At 36.6% G+C, this 17,627-nt stretch overlaps 1 protein-coding gene across 1 annotated transcript in view; it reads right to left on the bottom strand.

Annotated features, from left to right (window-relative positions):
- MNAT1 (MNAT1 component of CDK activating kinase) overlaps window positions 1-17,627 on the bottom strand; it is a 221,906-nt gene that overhangs the window by 128,297 nt on the left and 75,982 nt on the right. The window contains exons 5-7 of the mRNA XM_045450836.1: window positions 15,160-15,263; window positions 8,121-8,261; window positions 2,379-2,504 (exon numbers count right to left, since the gene is read on the bottom strand). Of these exons, the coding sequence (XP_045306792.1) occupies window positions 2,379-2,504; window positions 8,121-8,261; window positions 15,160-15,263 (371 nt within the window). The remainder of the gene's footprint in view (window positions 1-2,378; window positions 2,505-8,120; window positions 8,262-15,159; window positions 15,264-17,627) is intronic.

The raw sequence follows: 17,627 nt of genomic DNA, 5'->3' as shown, positions 1-17,627 counted from the left end.
CGCAGTCGGTTAAGCGTCCGACTTCAGCCAGGTCACGATCTCGCGGTCCGTGGGTTCGAGCCCCGCGTCAGGCTCTGGGCTGATGGCTCAGAGCCTGGAGCCTGTTTCCGATTCTGTGTCTCCCTCTCTCTCTGCCCCTCCCCCGTTCATGCTCTCTCTCTGTCCCAAAAATAAATAAACGTTGAAAAAAAAAAATTTAAAAGATAATTTTGCAAGGTACATTATTCTAGGTTGGTGGGTTTTTTCATTCATCATCTTATATTACACACCATTCTCTTCTTGTTTGTGTGGTTTCTGAGGAGAAGCCAGATATAATACTTGTCTTTGCTCCTCTATAGGTAAGGTATTTTTCCCCCTCTGGCTGCTTCAGGATTTTTTATCTTCAATTTCCTGTAATTTGAAAATGATTTGCCTAGGCATAGTTTTTTGAGCATTTATCCTACTTAGTGTTCTCTGAGCTTTCTGGATCTTAGGTTTTGTTTCTGATGTTAATTTGGGGGAAATTCTCACTTGTTACCATTTCAAATATTTCTTCTGTGCCTTTTTCTCATTCTTCTCTTTCTGGTATTTCCATTATGCAAGCAGTACAACTTTTTTCTTCTTTTTTCTTTTTTCTTTTGAAAGAGAGCCAGAGAGAGAGCACAAGCAGGGGACGGGCAGAGAGAGAGAGAGAGAGAGAGAGAGAGAGAGAGAGGATCACAAGCAAGCTCTGCACTGTCAGTGCAGATCCTGACATGGGGTTCAAACCCACAAACTGTGAGATCATGACCTGAGCAGAAATCAAGAGTCGGAGGCTTAACCAACTGAGCCACCCAGGTGCCCCTGTGGTATACTTTTGTAGTCATCCCATAGTCCTTTGATATTGTTCCAGTTTTTTGTCTGTTTCCAGTCTTCTTCTCTTTGGTTTTCAGTTTTCAAGGAGTCTATTGGTGTATCTTCTTGCTCAAAGATTCTTTCATCAGGGGTATCTAATCTATTAATGAGCCCATCAAAGGTATGCCTCATTTCTGTTAGTGTTTTTTTCTCTAGCATTTCTTTTTGGTTCTTTCTCAGAATTTCCATCCCTCTCCTCGCCACTGCCCATCTGATCTTGTATGTTGTCTACTTTATCCATTAGCATCCTTAGCATATTAATCACAATTGTTTCAAATTCCCAGTCTGATCATTCCAACATCCCTGCCATATCTGAGCCTGGTTCTGAGGCTGGCTCTGTCTCTTCCAACTCTGTTTTCTGCCTTTTAGTATGTTTTATCATTTTTTTTTCTTGATAGCTAAGGCATGATGGACTGGAAAAAAGGAACTACTATAAATAGGACTTAAGCAATGTGGTGGTGAGGTGTGGGGGTTGGTAGCACATTTTATAGTTCTATGATTAGGTCTCAGTCTTTTAAAGAGCATGTGCTTCTAGAGTATGAACTTCACATGTGCTTCTCAGTCCCTCCCTCCTCCTCTTAGGTGGGGCAAGATGGTTAGAGTGGGCTGAAGTTATGTTATTTCCCTTCTCCCACACAGAAGGCCTGAGCAGCTGGAATTGAGTATTTCCCTTCCACTGCATCTGGTAGGTTCTGATAAACTCCAGCAGTTTAGGCTCTGATGAAATAGTTTCTCCTGAGGGTAGGCCTTATTAAGAACAGAATGCACTGGTATATTTCAAAACTGTTCCATTTCCCTTTCCTCTGCCAGAAACAAGAGGGGATTTTTCTCTAATATTCACTAGAGAATCTCGTAGAGGTGCAAGAGGTAACACACAAAAAAGTGTGGGGGCCCTCAATGACTGGTTCCTCCGTGGAGTTTTAAACTCTCAGAGTTGTCCACACTGAGCCTCCAACAATTTATCAATTACAATCAGATTTCCCTATAGGAGCACTGGTTCCTGGTAAGGTGACTGCCCTGGTAAGTTGTGATACACTGTATTCTCTCTCGATCTCTCTAATTTTGAGGGCAGCGGTTTGCCTTTTGATCTCTCTTCATTTATGGATCTAAGAAAAGTTGATGATTTTTCACTATGCTCAGCTTTTGACTTGTTATTATGAGTTGGCAACATCCAAGCTTCTTACATGCCATATGAAAACCAGAACGCTGTATTTTCTTTTAAGAATGTTTTCCTACACTACAAGCTTAAAACTTATGTAGAAAAAGAAAAAAATATACAAACCCAGTATCATATACAACAAAACTGTGTCATGTACTTTGAGAATTATTTATTACTTTCCATTTTCCTTACACTACACATATTCATGTTTCTAGATGTCTAGCCTAGATCAAATACTGTTCTTAAACATCTGAACCTTCCAGTTTATCTGTAAAAATCAATATAAAATTATAAACTGCAATCCTTGAAATATATCTTTCAAACAAGCCATTAAAATACAGCTTACCATTTTGATGCCTGTGGAAAATGTCACTGGTTTTATAGGTTTAGGTTTCTCAAGTTGCATTTCCAACTGGGTAGATCTATCTTTATGCTGAGCCAAAAGTAGAGCAACAGGGAGATCTGAACTCTCCTGTAAGAAAAGTTAAAGTGCAACATGAAAGTTAAAAAGGAAAAACTAATGAGCAACAAGTCTTTCATTTTAAATTATGCCCTTTCATAGGCACTTGATGTCAACCTAAATATTCACTTTATGGAGAACACTTCACAAAAAATTTTAACATTCCATAATAAGAAAAGGCTGTTTGAGATTCATAAATCAAAATAACCTGCAAAAAAGTATTTTTATAAAATCCACATTAAAGACAATAGGGTCTTATTTCATCTAGCAAAGCCAACCATATTTATTAAAATAAAAAAAATTAAAAGCTAATCACAAAAAGAGTAATACAAAGTACTATAACGTAGATCAGATGTTTATCTAAGACACATTCTTCTACCAGTGAATTCAGACCAGTTTGAAATTGTTTCCCATTAGATTTCACCTGAGGCCGTTTGGAAATGATCCTTGTTCTGTTTTGCACAATAGAACGATTGTTAAGTACAACCAAAAATATATTCTCTCCTTTACTGAACTTATTTTTAGAAATTAAGTCTAAATTTTTTTAATTGACAAAATGATAGCAAATATTTATTTTAATACCTTATATTGACACTAAAAGAGGGCTACTATTTACATAAATCTGCATATATACATATGAATGACACAAGCAATGATACTAATTCTTTTTTTTTTTTTTTTTAATTTTTTTTTCCAACGTTTATTTATTTTTGGGACAGAGAGAGACAGAGCATGAACGGGGGAGGGGCAGAGAGAGAGGGAGACACAGAATCGGAAACAGGCTCCAGGCTCTGAGCCATCAGCCCAGAGCCTGACGCGGGGCTCAAACTCACGGACCGCAAGATCGTGACCTGGCTGAAGTCGGACGCTTAACCGACTGCGCCACCCAGGCGCCCCGATACTAATTCTTATATGCAGATGCATTTATCCTGTTTAACATGAAGTTCTCTTACATGTTCTTCCACATGCTGTGGAACTAAGGTCTAAACTAAACGTATCCAGACTTTTTCCTTCCCGAGTTTTCAGTTAAATAAGAACACAGAAACACATGCAGAAGGAAGAAGATAATATACACACAGTACTTTATATCTGTAAACAAAAATGAAGATTACAAACACATTTCTATCTATACCTATAGATATTGAGCCTATACCAAGGCTATCTATGAAAACAGACATATTTTTCAAATGGCCTAGAGATTTTTAAAATAATAACAACCCAGAACTTAATCCTGGAAAGACTATATTGTTAAACATTCCCTAGTATGAAAGTAAACATACAGCAGAATCTAATTTTCTTTCCAAATCTAACAACTTTATACAATTTTTTAGGCACAAATGTAGTTAATATATTTAAAGGAACTTTTTTAAGTCTATAGTACAGAAGTAATTCAAATAAAAAGCAAATTATTTCAACAGAATTGTCCTAGAATAAATCTGTACCTCAAGACTTGGTAACAGAAGTGCTTTGCAAGAGCAATGTTACAAAGATTAACATTTTTTAAATGGAAGAACACAAATTTTATTTATAAAATATAGCCTTGGGGCCTTTAGCAATAATAAAGGAAAATAGGGGCACTTGGGTGGCTCACTCAGTTAAGTGTCCGACTTAGGCTCAGGTCATGATCTCCCGGTTTCTGAGTTCGAGCCCCGCATCAGGCTCTGTGCTGACAGCTCAGAGCCTGGAGCCTGCTTCAGATTCTGTGTGTCTCTCTCTCTGCCCCTCCCCTGCTCATACTCTGTCTCTTTCAAAAATAAATAAATTTAAAAAAACATTAAAGGGGCGCATGGGTGACTCAGTCAGTTAAGCATCTGACTTCGGCTCAGACAGACAGTTCATGGGTTCGAGTCCTGCATCAGACTCGGTGCTGTCAGCACAGAGCCCGCTTTGGATCCTCTGTCTACCTCTCTCTCTGCCCCTCCCCCACTTACTCTCTCTGTCAAAAATAAACATTTAAAAAATTGTTTTAATTTAAAAAATAATAATAAAGGAGAATGAATGAAATATATACTATTGAGAATATACTTGAACACCTTTCATACTCTGCAATAAAGCATTAGTTATGCATTAGCAACAGTACTGCTGTGAATTCCTGCAGCTATTCTAGATGTTCATTAAGAATTTTATAATTAAACGTAAAATTAAGAGAGAATTTAAATGGACTGTGGACCAAAACATCTTTTAAAACCCATTACTGCCTCTTCATATGTAAAAATTAACAGAAGAAAACTAAATTTCTTAGCATTTCTCCTCAATCTATACTCTAAGTGAATTCAAATACTGTTTCATACCTGGTATTTACTCTAAGTGAAAGTCCTTATGTAAAAGCAAGACAATGGGCTCACTTCAAAAAAGTTGCTAATCAATACTTGGGTCTGTTTTAATCCTGGTTTCACTTTCACATAAAAGGCCCTGAACATTAAAATGCCTTGGTAAAACAGCTGAAATTCAATAAAAAATAAACATTCTAGGAATCTAAAACCAATTTTGACATTAAGGCATACAATTTACTTCAAATCTGCTTCATTCCATTTTAGCACTCAAAACTTTGAAGCCTGAAAATCTTTGTGAAAGTTAAGTTAGAATTAAACAGGAGCTCAGGCAGTTAATTGTCCAACTTTTGGTTTCAGCTCAGGTCATGATCTCAAGGTTCGTGAGTTTGAGCCCCACATCGGGCTCTGCACTGATGGTGCAGAGTCTGCTTGGGATTTCTCTCTCCCTCTCTCTCTCTGCCCCTCTCCTGCGTGCGCGCTCTCTCTCTCTCTCAAAAAGTAAATACACTTTAAAAAAAAAAATGAGAGAATTAAGCAGGAGCTCTAACAACAACAAAATCAATCAATGGAGTAAAAAAAAAAAAAAACTATGGGAATATACATGCTCTCAAGAATACATAAAATGCAGATTCAGCCTTAGCAAGTTATTTCATTTTTCTTAGCTTTCCAGTTTATCTTGAAAGTTTCTCTAAACCTCATTAATTGCCTGAAGGTATACTGTTTAATATTTAAAGAAATTTTAATAAGACTGCCTGTAATACTCATTAAAAGCTTTATAATGACCACTTTTTAAAGATTATTTTAACTGACTTTAAGCAAGCCATCTGGCAAACAATATTTCTAATAAAAATCAGCTACTGCATTTTGACAGTATTAGCCCTTAACAAAATTTAAGACATAAACTGAAGAAAATTTTCAAACAGGAATATAAAAAGATTTAATAAGTTAGGACCTGTTTAAAAATCTTTTTCCAAACTGTTAAAAAAAACTGAATTTACAGTTAGGATTAAATAAATGGACTTTTTAGGCAACATTATGGTAAATGCTAAGTCATAAACATTAAGACCATAACATTAAAATCTGTCACATACAGTATAATGTAATGCTTTTTAAAGGTTAAGGAGTGACCATTAGCACAAGAATCAAACCCAAAAACAGGAGAAAAAAAATTCTTAATAAGTAGTGCTTGTTGCCTAAATTAGATCCAGAGAACAATTCTAAGATTTAAGCTTCTAGACATATTTACAAATGCCAATATTATCTTTTTCATAGAATCTAACACACGAATATACATAGAAAAAGAAACAAAGTGTGTTTTTTACTTATTAAGGATTCAGGAAGATAAAAAGAAATTTAATAAATTCTTTCAATTAGTCAATAAGAACTAAACATACATTAACGTTTTAACAGAAACAATGAATGATCATTTAAAAATTAAAGTAACAGAATTTTTAAAAATAAAATTAGGAAACCAAAAATTCAAAATGTACTGATATTTAAAAACAATCTGTTGTAATTAATTGGTCTAATGAATACAGTAAATTTCTAACGATTATTTAACCACCATGTTACATGCTCTAAACAGTGAAGAAAGTATGTGCAATAATGACTTGCAGGTGAAGAAAACAGGAAGTTGCAGGGAGTTTGGGGGGAGGTCTCACAAAAACCAATATTAACTCCAGGTTATACACAATGTACAACATTGGCAGTTTTACATCTTGCTTCATGCCCCACTGAATTAAAGGGGAGCGTCATGCCAATAGCACTCAATGAGGCAGCAAAACATTACTTTGAGGACTAAAAAAATACGCAAAGAATAATTGCTATGCAGAGCCAGCTAACCTCAAAATTAAATCTAAAATCTCTTTATACTAGATGCAATATTTTTTAAATATTAAAGTATATTTTCATTTCATGTCTAAGTTCTATTTTGAATTCAATTAATTGTATAAATGAGAAGCATTACCAAGGAAAAGTATGTCCCTCTTTGTATAAAATGATGGGGGAAAGAACCTTTCAATAAAATAATTAGAACATCAGTACTTACTAATTCATTCTTTAAAGTTTTCAATTTTCACAAAATTCATGTCAACAAAAAAAGGTAAAACACATGTGTCATTTCAACTGTTAAAGGCACAACTGACAATGGTTTCAAGAAAAATTAATGGAAATCACTAAGAAAAATATATTCTATTTTTTTTTTTTTTTAAAGTTTATTTATTTTTGGGACAGAGAGAGACAGAGCATGAACGGGGGAGGGGCAGAGAGAGAGGGAGACACAGAATCGGAAACAGGCTCCAGGCTCTGAGCCATCAGCCCAGAGCCCGACGCGGGGCTCGAACTCACGGACCGCGAGATCGTGACCTGGCTGAAGTCGGACGCTTAACCGACTGCGCCACCCAGGCGCCCCAATATATTCTATTTTATATGCTGTCTTTATTTTTAGAACCAAATTTACATTCCACTTATACAAAGTAGATAGGGTTTATGAAACACATTTTCTATCTAAGCCTCATTAATGCCCTTACTCTTACTTTTCCTTACTTTCTCACCTACTTCTAATTTAATTATCTTGTTTTCTCTTTTTATTCCTGGTCAGCTGACGTTTTTGGCCAAAAGAATGGTAGAAAAATATACACATACACATTTACCTAATCATAGAGTTACAAATACCACATCAACTAGACTGACAAATTAAAGTATGTTACCACTACATAGAAATTAATTATGTGGACAGAAAAGGAAAGGGAAGAATGCAAAAGACTTTCCTGGAAAGGAACATTTCTACTGTGATTTTATGTTATCACCCTAAATAATATACCATCAAATCTGTGAAACATTTCCGAAGCCTTAGTTATTATTACTGCTATTATCTAACAATGATGACTACTTGAGGAGCTAATTATTGGAAAACACAATTTGCAAAACACTGCCATTTCTTTCAAATACATTCTTTCTCATGCAAAAATATGAAACATAGTTCTCACAGAGTAAATAGAATCACTATAAATTTCACATGAAGCCAAAACACTTGAAAATGGGCTAGTTATAAGAAAGCCAGTGTTAATCAGGAGAAAACTGCCTTAAAAACAAAGCATCTTCATCAGTAAGCTTAAAAACATAAATAACCTATTAATAATACACTGCCTTACATCAGTTACATTGCTCTTTCATCTAAAAATAAAACGGATATTGACAAAATGGGTTCTTTTAATAAAGGAATAGAAGTTGAATACACCAGCACTGAATATGCCAGTAAAAATGCCATTTAAATGCCATTATCCAGCATAATAAAAAGGAAAAATAAACTCTGAATACTAATGATTTGTTCAAGACATTTAGCATCATTACATACCAGTTCATCTAAAAAAGCTTGCTTGTTCTTCCTTTTTAGAATCTGCTGCAGTTGTTCTTCTTTTTGAATAAACAGCCTTCTTTGTTCATTTTCCTGTCTTTCTACCTCTAAAGCTTCTTCCAATTCCTCCTGTTCCCGAGTCTAAAACAGAAATATTTATATATAGCATGGAATAAATTTAGTAACCAAAATCAATCCTTTACTGCACTCCGACACTTTCTGGATACATAAAACATACTAGTCACTTAAGAGTTTAATACAGCATCAATTCTACTCTGCAGGAACTAGAGTTCATTTTATTATTTCACATGGACATGTTACTATGAAAGAGAATGACACCTATCATTTAACTAACACCTAAACAAGTACACTTCACTCAGTTGCAGAGCTGTAGGAAATGTGTTTAATAAAGAATTTATTGATCATTATTACAGATAGTTTTGAGTAATTCATTTTAGAGGATTTAACAAGAAAAACAAAAACAAAACCCAATAAAAACAAGAGACAATCTACATACAGAACTACCAATTGAAACACTCCATTGAAAGGACTGACTTATTTAATAGAAACAATTTCCAGAACATTCTAGGTAATGAAAAGTTATCAATGTCCTAAGCTTCTTTTCCCTAAGCTGAAATAAGTCTTTATGATGCTAGAGTTCCAAACATCATCATGTTGCAAAAAACTGAAATTATTTTCTAACATAAGCATATAACTTTCAAGTCTTCTTTGTGCACTGAAAAATTCAAAATTCAAAGCTAATATGTAAACAGAATGAACTATAGTTCTACTCATTCTCCTTTTATGGAGTGCCTCGGAAATATTAAATAATTCCAGGCTCTGAAATTTATTCCAACTTAAAGTCATGCTTAAAAGCAATACTATACATAGTCTTTGTTCTTTCATTCTTATGAATGAAAAATACAGTAAAATCTAAATGGCTTTATTTTAAAACTCTTTTTTTTTTTTTTTACTTTGACAGAACATTGAGAATTTATGGCACCTTGAGGTAAATGCAGAACAGAGAAAGAGAGCATAATAGGTTTGAGCATCATAAATATATGAATAACAGACACCTCAGAGAAAAATATATTTATATTTAAAATAATATTTAAAACCCTTCGGACTTCAAGCTGTATTACAAAGCTGAAATCATCAAGAGAGTATGGTACAGGCACAAAAGCAGACACTCAGATCAATGGAACAGAATAGAGAACCCAGAAATGGACCAACAAATGTATGGCCAACTAATCTTTGACAAAGCAGGAAAGAATATCCAATGGAATAAAGACGGTCTCTTCAGCAAGTGGTGCTGGGAAAACTGGACAGAGAGGTGCAGAAAAATCAACCTGGACAACTTTCTTACACCATACACAAAAATAAACTCAAAATGGATGAAAGACCTAAATATAAGACAGGAAGCCATCAAAATCCTTGAGGAGAAAGCAGGCAAGAACCTCTTTAACCTTGGCAGCAGCAACTTCTTACTTAACACGTCTCCAGAGGCAAGGGAAACAAAAGCAAAAATGAACTATTGGGACCTCATCAAAATAAAAAGCTTCTGCAAAGCGAAGGCAACAATCAGCAAAACCAAAAGGCAACTAACGGAATGGGAGAAAACATTTGCAAATGACATATCAGATAAAGCATTAGGATCCTAAATCTATAAAGAACTTATCAAACTCAACACCCAAAAAACAATTAATCCAGTGACGAAATGGGCAAAAGACATGAACAGACACTTCTCCAAAGAAGACATTCAGATGGCCAACCAACACATGCAAAAATGCTCAACGTCACTCATCATCAGGGAAATACAAATCAAAATCACAATGAGATACCACCTCACACCTGTCAGAATGGCTAACATTAGCAACTCAGGCAACAACAGATGTTGGTGAGGATGAGGAGAAAGAGGATCTCTTTTGCACTGCTGGTGGGAACGCAAACTGGTGCAGCCACTCTGGAAAACAGTATGGAGGTTCCTCAAAAAATGAAAAATAGAACTACCCTATGACCCAGCAGTTGCACTACTAGGTATTTATTCAAGGGATAAAGATGTGCTGTTTCAAAGGGGCATGTGCACCCCAATGTTTATAGCAGCACTATCAACAATAGCCAAAGTATGGAAAGAGCCCAAATGTCCATCGATGGATGAATGGATAAAGAAGATGTGGTATATGGATACAATGGAGTATTACTTGGTAATCAGAAAGAACGAAACTTGCCATTTGCAACTATGTGGATGGAACTAGAGGGTATTATGCTAAGTGAAATTAGTCAGTCAGAGAAACACAAATATCATATGACTTCACTCATAGGAGAACTTTAAGTTACAAAACAGATGAACACATGGGAAGGGAAGTAAAAATAATATAAAAACAGGGAGGGAGACAAAAACATAAAGAGAGGGGCGCCTGGGTGGCTCAGTCAGTTAAGCGTCCAACTTCAACTCAGGTCATGATCTCGCGGTCCGTGAGTTCAAGTCCCACGTCAGGCTCTGGGCTTATGGCTCAGAGCCTGGAGCCTGCTTCTGATTCTGTGTCTCCCTTTCTCTCTGCCCCTCCCCCGTTCATGCTCTGTCTCTGTCTCAAAAATAAATAAACGTTAAAAAAAAAATTAAAAAAAAACAAAAACAAAAACATAAAGAGACTCTTAAATATGGTGAACAAACAGAGGGTTAATGGAGGGGTTGTGGGAAGGAGGATGGGCTAAATCGGTAAGGGGCATTAAAGAATCTACTCCTGAAATCGTTGTTGCACTATATGCTGACATGGATGTAAATTAAAAAAATAAGTTAAATAAAAAATTTTTTAAAAACCCTTTACTAGATTTTTTTTTAGTTCACACATTAGATAAACTCCCAAAAAACAAAGTTCTCAACCAAAAAGATGATTCACCTACAATTCAAACTCAGTACTATATCCAAAATTAAGTTTAGCATCTGGCCTCCCAAAGTGACCATACACCTATATTCCTTGTGTCCACAAAGTGCACACCTACATCTCAGTCAACTTCATTTGAAACTGCAAATTTAGCTCTATTTACTCCCTCTCTCCCTCCCATTCCTCTTAAATTAAATCAGTCTCTACATCCTATTAGCATCGCTCCCTATAATTTTACAAATGTTTCCTTCTCTATTGCCAAGGTCGCTACTCTAATTCAGGCCCCCCAGTGGAGAGGAGAATTCAAACTTCATCTAGAAGGATTAGTAGGAATAAATGTAAAAAGTCAGGGGCTGAGATATGAAGGCTGGAAAAGTGAACTACTTGATTAGAGGCATAGAAGCAGAAAAAGATGAGCCACATAGTAAAATAGTGCCATATAATCAATTAAGTGTAACAAGATACAGTGAAAAGAGAATTGATAGAGTGGTAAATTCTCCTTGCAATGATAAAAGGACACACAGAGAAAGAAAAGATTTCATAGGGAGTATTATGGGTTAAATGTATCCCCCCCCCCCAAATATATGTTGAAGTCTTAACCCCTAGTACATGTAAAAGTGACCTTATTTGGAAATAGGGTCTTCGCAGACATAATGAAATTAAGATGGGGTCATACTAGAAATTCAGACACAGACACACAGGGGAGAAGGCCATGTGGAGACAAAGGTAGAGATCAGAGTGGTACTGAAGGTTCTGACAACCACCAGAAGCTAGAAGAGGCAAGGAAGGATTCTTCCCTAGAGCATTTAGAGAAAGCATGACCTTGGTGATACCTTAATTTCAGACTTCTAGACTCTAAATCCCTTTTTTAGTAATTTATTTCAGTGGCTCTCGGAAACCTAGGAGGTTGAGGCAAACACTTGAAACGGTAGGTATGTACCCCACTGGAGAGTGGAACAGCAATATGGGCAGAGAAAACAAAGGTGCAAAGACATGAATAAAGCTGGAATGCTTAGTATATCCAAGTCATGAAGTATGGGGGTGGGGGAAAGCTCTAGATAAAACTGGAAAGGAAAGCAGAGGAGAAATCACGGAGCATCCATCAAACCATACTAAGGAAATCTGTGTCATTAAGGAAATCTGAGGGATAACTTTAGAAAGATGATTAGAAGCAGTGAAGTATTCAGACCAATGGGATCATAACTGAAGACAGGAAAACTGGTTAGAAGAACATTTCGATACCCAGATAAGAAATGATGAGAGCCCTAAATAAGGTAATAATAATAGAATTAGAGGAGGAACCAGGTTTGAAAAATGATGGGGAGAGACTATCAACAGTATAGGAAGACAGACCAGATATGGCTTGAACACCCGGATAAAGAATGTAAGAGAAACAAATGGTAAACATTTAAAAATTCAGCTCTGGAATGCTGAATTAAAAGTGCCTATAATAGGGGCGCCTGGGTGGCTTGGTCGGTTAAGCGTCCGACTTCAGCTCAGGTCATGATCTCACAGTCTGTGAGTTTGAGCCCCGCATCAGGCTCTGTGCTGACAGCTCAGAGCCTGCAGCCTGTTTCGGATTCTGTGTCTCCCTCTCTCTCTGCCCCTCCCCTGTTCATGCTCTGTCTCTCTCTGCCTCAAAAATAAATAAATGTTTAAAAAAAAAAAATTTTTTTTAAAGTGCCTATAATAATCAAGAAATAAATGTCTATTAACAATACATACATATATATATATATATACATATATATACATATACATATATACATATATATACATATATGTATACATATTACATAGTAAAATTCTACAAGCTCAGGAGAAAAACAATGTGCTGCAGAAACATTTGAGAGTAATTAGTATACAGGGTTAACTCATAGAGAGAAGCACTGAAAGGAACCATGTTTTAGAGTCAGGAAGGAAAGCTTAAGTCTCCTAATCTTGAAAGGGGAAGGTAAGGGCAGCAGGACGAGGAGGAGAATGGAGTGGCCCCACAGAAGTTAAGGAAGAGGGATTCCCTATCAAGGGAGAAGCCTACACCAAACACAGCCAACAGGACCAGTGAGATTCAGACCAACGGTTCATCATCTTTGACAATGAGAAACTGGTAGCCTCAATTTTCTCACTGAAATAGAAATATATGAGCATCTTGGACATAGTAGATCTCAAAAAATATTGATTGGCTAGCTAGCTGACTGAATAACCGGGAAAACAGCCATCATTAAAAAATCAAACACTGTGGGAATGAAGAAGAAGGTAATGGATTGAGAGAAGGAAAACAGGTTGAAAATTAAAGGTCTCGGGGCGCCTGGGTGGCGCAGTCGGTTAAGCGTCCGACTTCAGCCAGGTCACGATCTCGCGGTCCGGGAGTTCGAGCCCCGCGTCAGGCTCTGGGCTGATGGCTCAGAGCCTGGAGCCTGTTTCCGATTCTGTGTCTCCCTCTCTCTCTGCCCCTCCCCCGTTCATGCTCTGTCTCTCTCTGTCCCAAAAATAAATAAACGTTGGAAAAAAAAAAAAAAGAAAGAAAATTAAAGGTCTCGGTGTTCTTCCTCATGGCACTACGGTACCCAGTCAACCTCCCTTGCCTTCACCTCCTACTCCTAATCCATCAGTATAGGACTTGCTATTTTAAACTCAAACTGTTTCTCCAATTCATCCCCACCTCTCCATTTTTTGTTTAAGTCACCTCTGAACCCACCAACATGACTGCAATAACTTCCCATTGGTTTCCCAAATTCCAACCTCGATTCTCTCAAATTCAACCTCCACAAAACCACTATATTCATTCTAACAAAGACAATACATTATCACTTGGTTTAAAACCCTTCAATGACGATCATCCACAACCAGGTTTTTATAACATTACTCTAAGGAATCTTGAATTCTCTAATAAGATGCCTAAGGTATACTACAAAGAGACTGAACAGATGGGAATTCAGCCTATCCCTCTACCCACTAAGAAAAGTTTGGTTTCACTTCAACCAAAGTATTCCAAGCAAGTTTTCATTTGAAGAAAAAGTTCACCAAAATTAGATTATTCTTTTACTGCAACACTGACTATTATTTCCTAGCTTAAAACTCTGAATGAGGGGTGCCTGGGTGGCTCAGTAGGTTCAGTGACTCTTGACTTTGGCTCGGGTCAAAATCCCAGGGTTGTGAGATAGAGCTCCATATCGGGCTGAGCGTGGAGCCTGCTTAAGATTCATTCTCTGTCTCTCTCTGCCCCTCAACCATGCTCTCTCTCTCTCTCTCAAAACAAACTTAAAAAAAAAAACTCTCTCTCTCCCTCTCCGTCTGCCCCTCCCCCACTCACACACACACTCTGTCTCTCTCTCTCTCTAAAAATAAATAAATAAATGAAAACTTCAAAGCACTGAATGAAAAAAAGTACTCACTTAAAAGGAACATCCTTCTATTAATGAGTTAAATGGCGCTAATGGAACAAGTTACCTAAGAATACCTATTTTGCATGTATCTTCTAACTCAGTGAAAGCTACTGGGCAAAGAGAGTAATTTTTATGTCACACTGATCCTCTCAGAAATGAGACACCTTTCTAAGGAAGCCAGGCTGGGTATGAAAGGAATTAGAATGTAGTGTCAATCCCTTGAGAACTTTATGGCAGGAAAGAAGTACTGAAATGAAACACTCCTAAGACTATAAGGAGAAAGTCCCTCTAAACACAAGATGAAAACACAAGCTATGTGATCCAAATCTGACTTGTATCATTTTTACCAATGATCACAAATTCCTGACAAAGTACCTCAAAAATAATCACCTCTGCTTTCCTCTAAAACTGGAAAGCCCAGCATTTAAAAAATGACAGCTAAACTGTATAAGTTGGACAATTAAATCTCTGCATGCTCACAGTTCATCTCTCTCTCTCTCGCTCTCTCTCTCTCTATATATATATACACACACACGCACACACAATACACATACACACATATATATGTGTGCGTGTGTACATATACCTATACACATATATGTATATGTATACATATACAAATACTATATACATATACATAGTATTTCTGGCCTAGATTTCAGCTAAATTCTTTGTAATTTTAACTAGTTTTAGAGGAAGATAGCTTTTCAGGAATCAGATGGAAACATTCATTTCTAAAGCAAAAGAAGAAAATACTTAGCAACCAACCAGCTTTAATTTATTTTTCTGAATGACATCTTTGTTTTCCTTTTGGTACATCTCCATTTTCTTTTTGGTGTTGTCCAAATCCACATTATTGGTCAAGTTGAAAACTGCATCAGAAAGGAAACAATGACATGAAAAACAGTTTTAATATAAATCTTGAGTGGACAATAAAAAAAATTCATCACACTGACTTAATTCATCAGATTGTCATTACTTACAGCTATATTTATGTCCTTTTACCTAATACCTACTTTAGAAACTAGTTCTAGTTCAGCAACTATGTTTCCAGAGCCAAAGACTATCAGACTATCACACAGAATATCTAAATCTCTGAATCACCCCAGAAAACCTAAGATACGTATTTGTCATAATCACATCAGATTTGATTTTTAAAGTCCCCATTCTAATTTTAAAAGTACATAAAAGATTACTTAAATTATTTAAATATAAACAGTAAGTCTGGGATCTATTATACTAGTCAGAATCAAAACTGAAAAGAATCTGTGCTCTACAAAGAGAAAATTTATCCAACAGAATAAAAAATATTATATAATTATATAATTTATAGAAAACAAAAACAAGTTTAATTCGCATTCCAATGGTCCCTATAGTCTAAATGTAAAGAAGCATGATATAGGGGCACGTGGTGGCTCAGTCAGTTAGGCATCCAACTTCAGCTCAGGTCATAATCTCGCACTCGAGCCCCACATCGGGCTCTGAGCTGTCAGCTCAGAGACTGGAGCCTGCTTCAGATTCTGTGTCTGCCTCTCTCTCTACCCCTTCCCCGCTCTCTTTCTCTCAAAAATAAATAAACATTAAAAAAAATTTTAATAAATAAATATGATATAGACAGCAGTTAAAAATTAACTAGGAAGGTAAAGGATAAACTGGCACCAAAACTTAAGACCGAAACTATTTTGTAAGAGAAGACACTGAGGTATGTTCAAAAAAGATGATGGTAGGGGCGTCTGGGTGGCTCAGTCGGTTGGACGTCCGACTTCGGCTCAGGTCATGATCTCGCCATTCGTGGGTTCGAGCCCCACATCGGGCTCTGTGCTAACAGCTCAGAGCCTGAAGCCTGCTTCAGATTCTGTGTCTCCCTCTCTCTCTGCCCCTCCCTGCTCATGCTCTGTCTCTCTCTGTCTCAAAATTAAATAAACCATTAAAAAAAAAAACATTAAAAAAAAAGATGATAAATTTTCAATGAGTTAGATTTTTTAATGTATAATTATTTAATAATTTTATAATTTTTTATATAATTCTGACTCAAAATAATGCCTTACTCCCTTCTAGGTTTACCTATATAAATCAAAGTGTCAATATAATACTCTGAATAACAACCAAAAAACTCTTTCGGTACAGGGCACCTGGGAGGCTCAGTCAGTTAAGCGTCCAACTCTGGCTCAGGTTATGATCTCACAGTTCATGAGTTTGAGTCCTGCATCGGGCTCTATGCTGTCAGCACAGAGCCCACTTTGGATTCTCTACCCCTCCCCTTTTCGTGCACGCTCTCTCTCTCTCTCTCAAAAATAAATTTTAAAAATAAGAAACTCTTTTGGTACATACAAATTCATATCATAAAGTACCACCACACTACCCCACATGTTACTGTGTTTGCATCAGCCTGTCTAAAGAAAAATCCAGGGGTGCCTGGGTGGCTCAGTTGGTTAAGCGTCCGACTTTGGCTCAGGTCATGATCTCGTGGTCCGTGGGTTCGAGCCCGGCATCGGGCTCTGTGCTGACAGCTCAGAGCCTGGAGCCTGTTTCAGATTCTGTGTCTCCCTCTTTCTCTGACCCTCCCCTGTTCATGCTCTCTCTCTCTCTCTCTCTCAAAAATAAATAAATGTTGAAAAAAAATTTTTTTTTGTTAAAATAAAAAAAAGAAAAAAAAAAGAAAAATCCATATTATTAAGATTCTCCTGTTCCATAATTCAATTCAGACCTGCCTGGGCTTCTTCTGTAATCTTTTCCATCCATTATTACCTATTCTATCCCTTCACCAATTACTTTTCCCTATTTCCTGCTTGTTCTATAAACAGGTTTCATCCCCTAAACAACTATGCTCTAAGCCATGTCTCTAAGTGAAACAGTGAGCCCTGTCTCACTCTTTCCTTTAATAACCATCTCAAATAGTTGCTTGACTTTTTGCTTTTACTTGTTCTTTTTTTTTCTTATTTGAGTACAGTTGACACATAATGTTATATTAGTTTCAGATGTACAACACAGTGATTCAACAACCAAATGTTATGATATGCTCACCACAAGTTTAGCTATCAACTGTCACCATGCAACCCTATTACAACAGCAATGACTGTATTCCATATGCTGTACCTTTTATTCCTATGACTTATTCATTCCATAACTGGAAGCCTGTATCTCCTACTCCCATTCACCCATGTTACCCATCCCCTCACCCCCTCCCTACTGGCAATGATCAGTTTGTTCTCTATTTTTATCAGTTTGATTCCACT

This window comes from Leopardus geoffroyi, chromosome B3, assembly GCF_018350155.1.
Source record: "Leopardus geoffroyi isolate Oge1 chromosome B3, O.geoffroyi_Oge1_pat1.0, whole genome shotgun sequence".
NCBI lineage: Eukaryota > Metazoa > Chordata > Mammalia > Carnivora > Felidae > Leopardus > Leopardus geoffroyi.
Note: the sequence above shows the minus strand (reverse complement) of the source record. Positions and strands in the feature narration are given on the sequence as shown.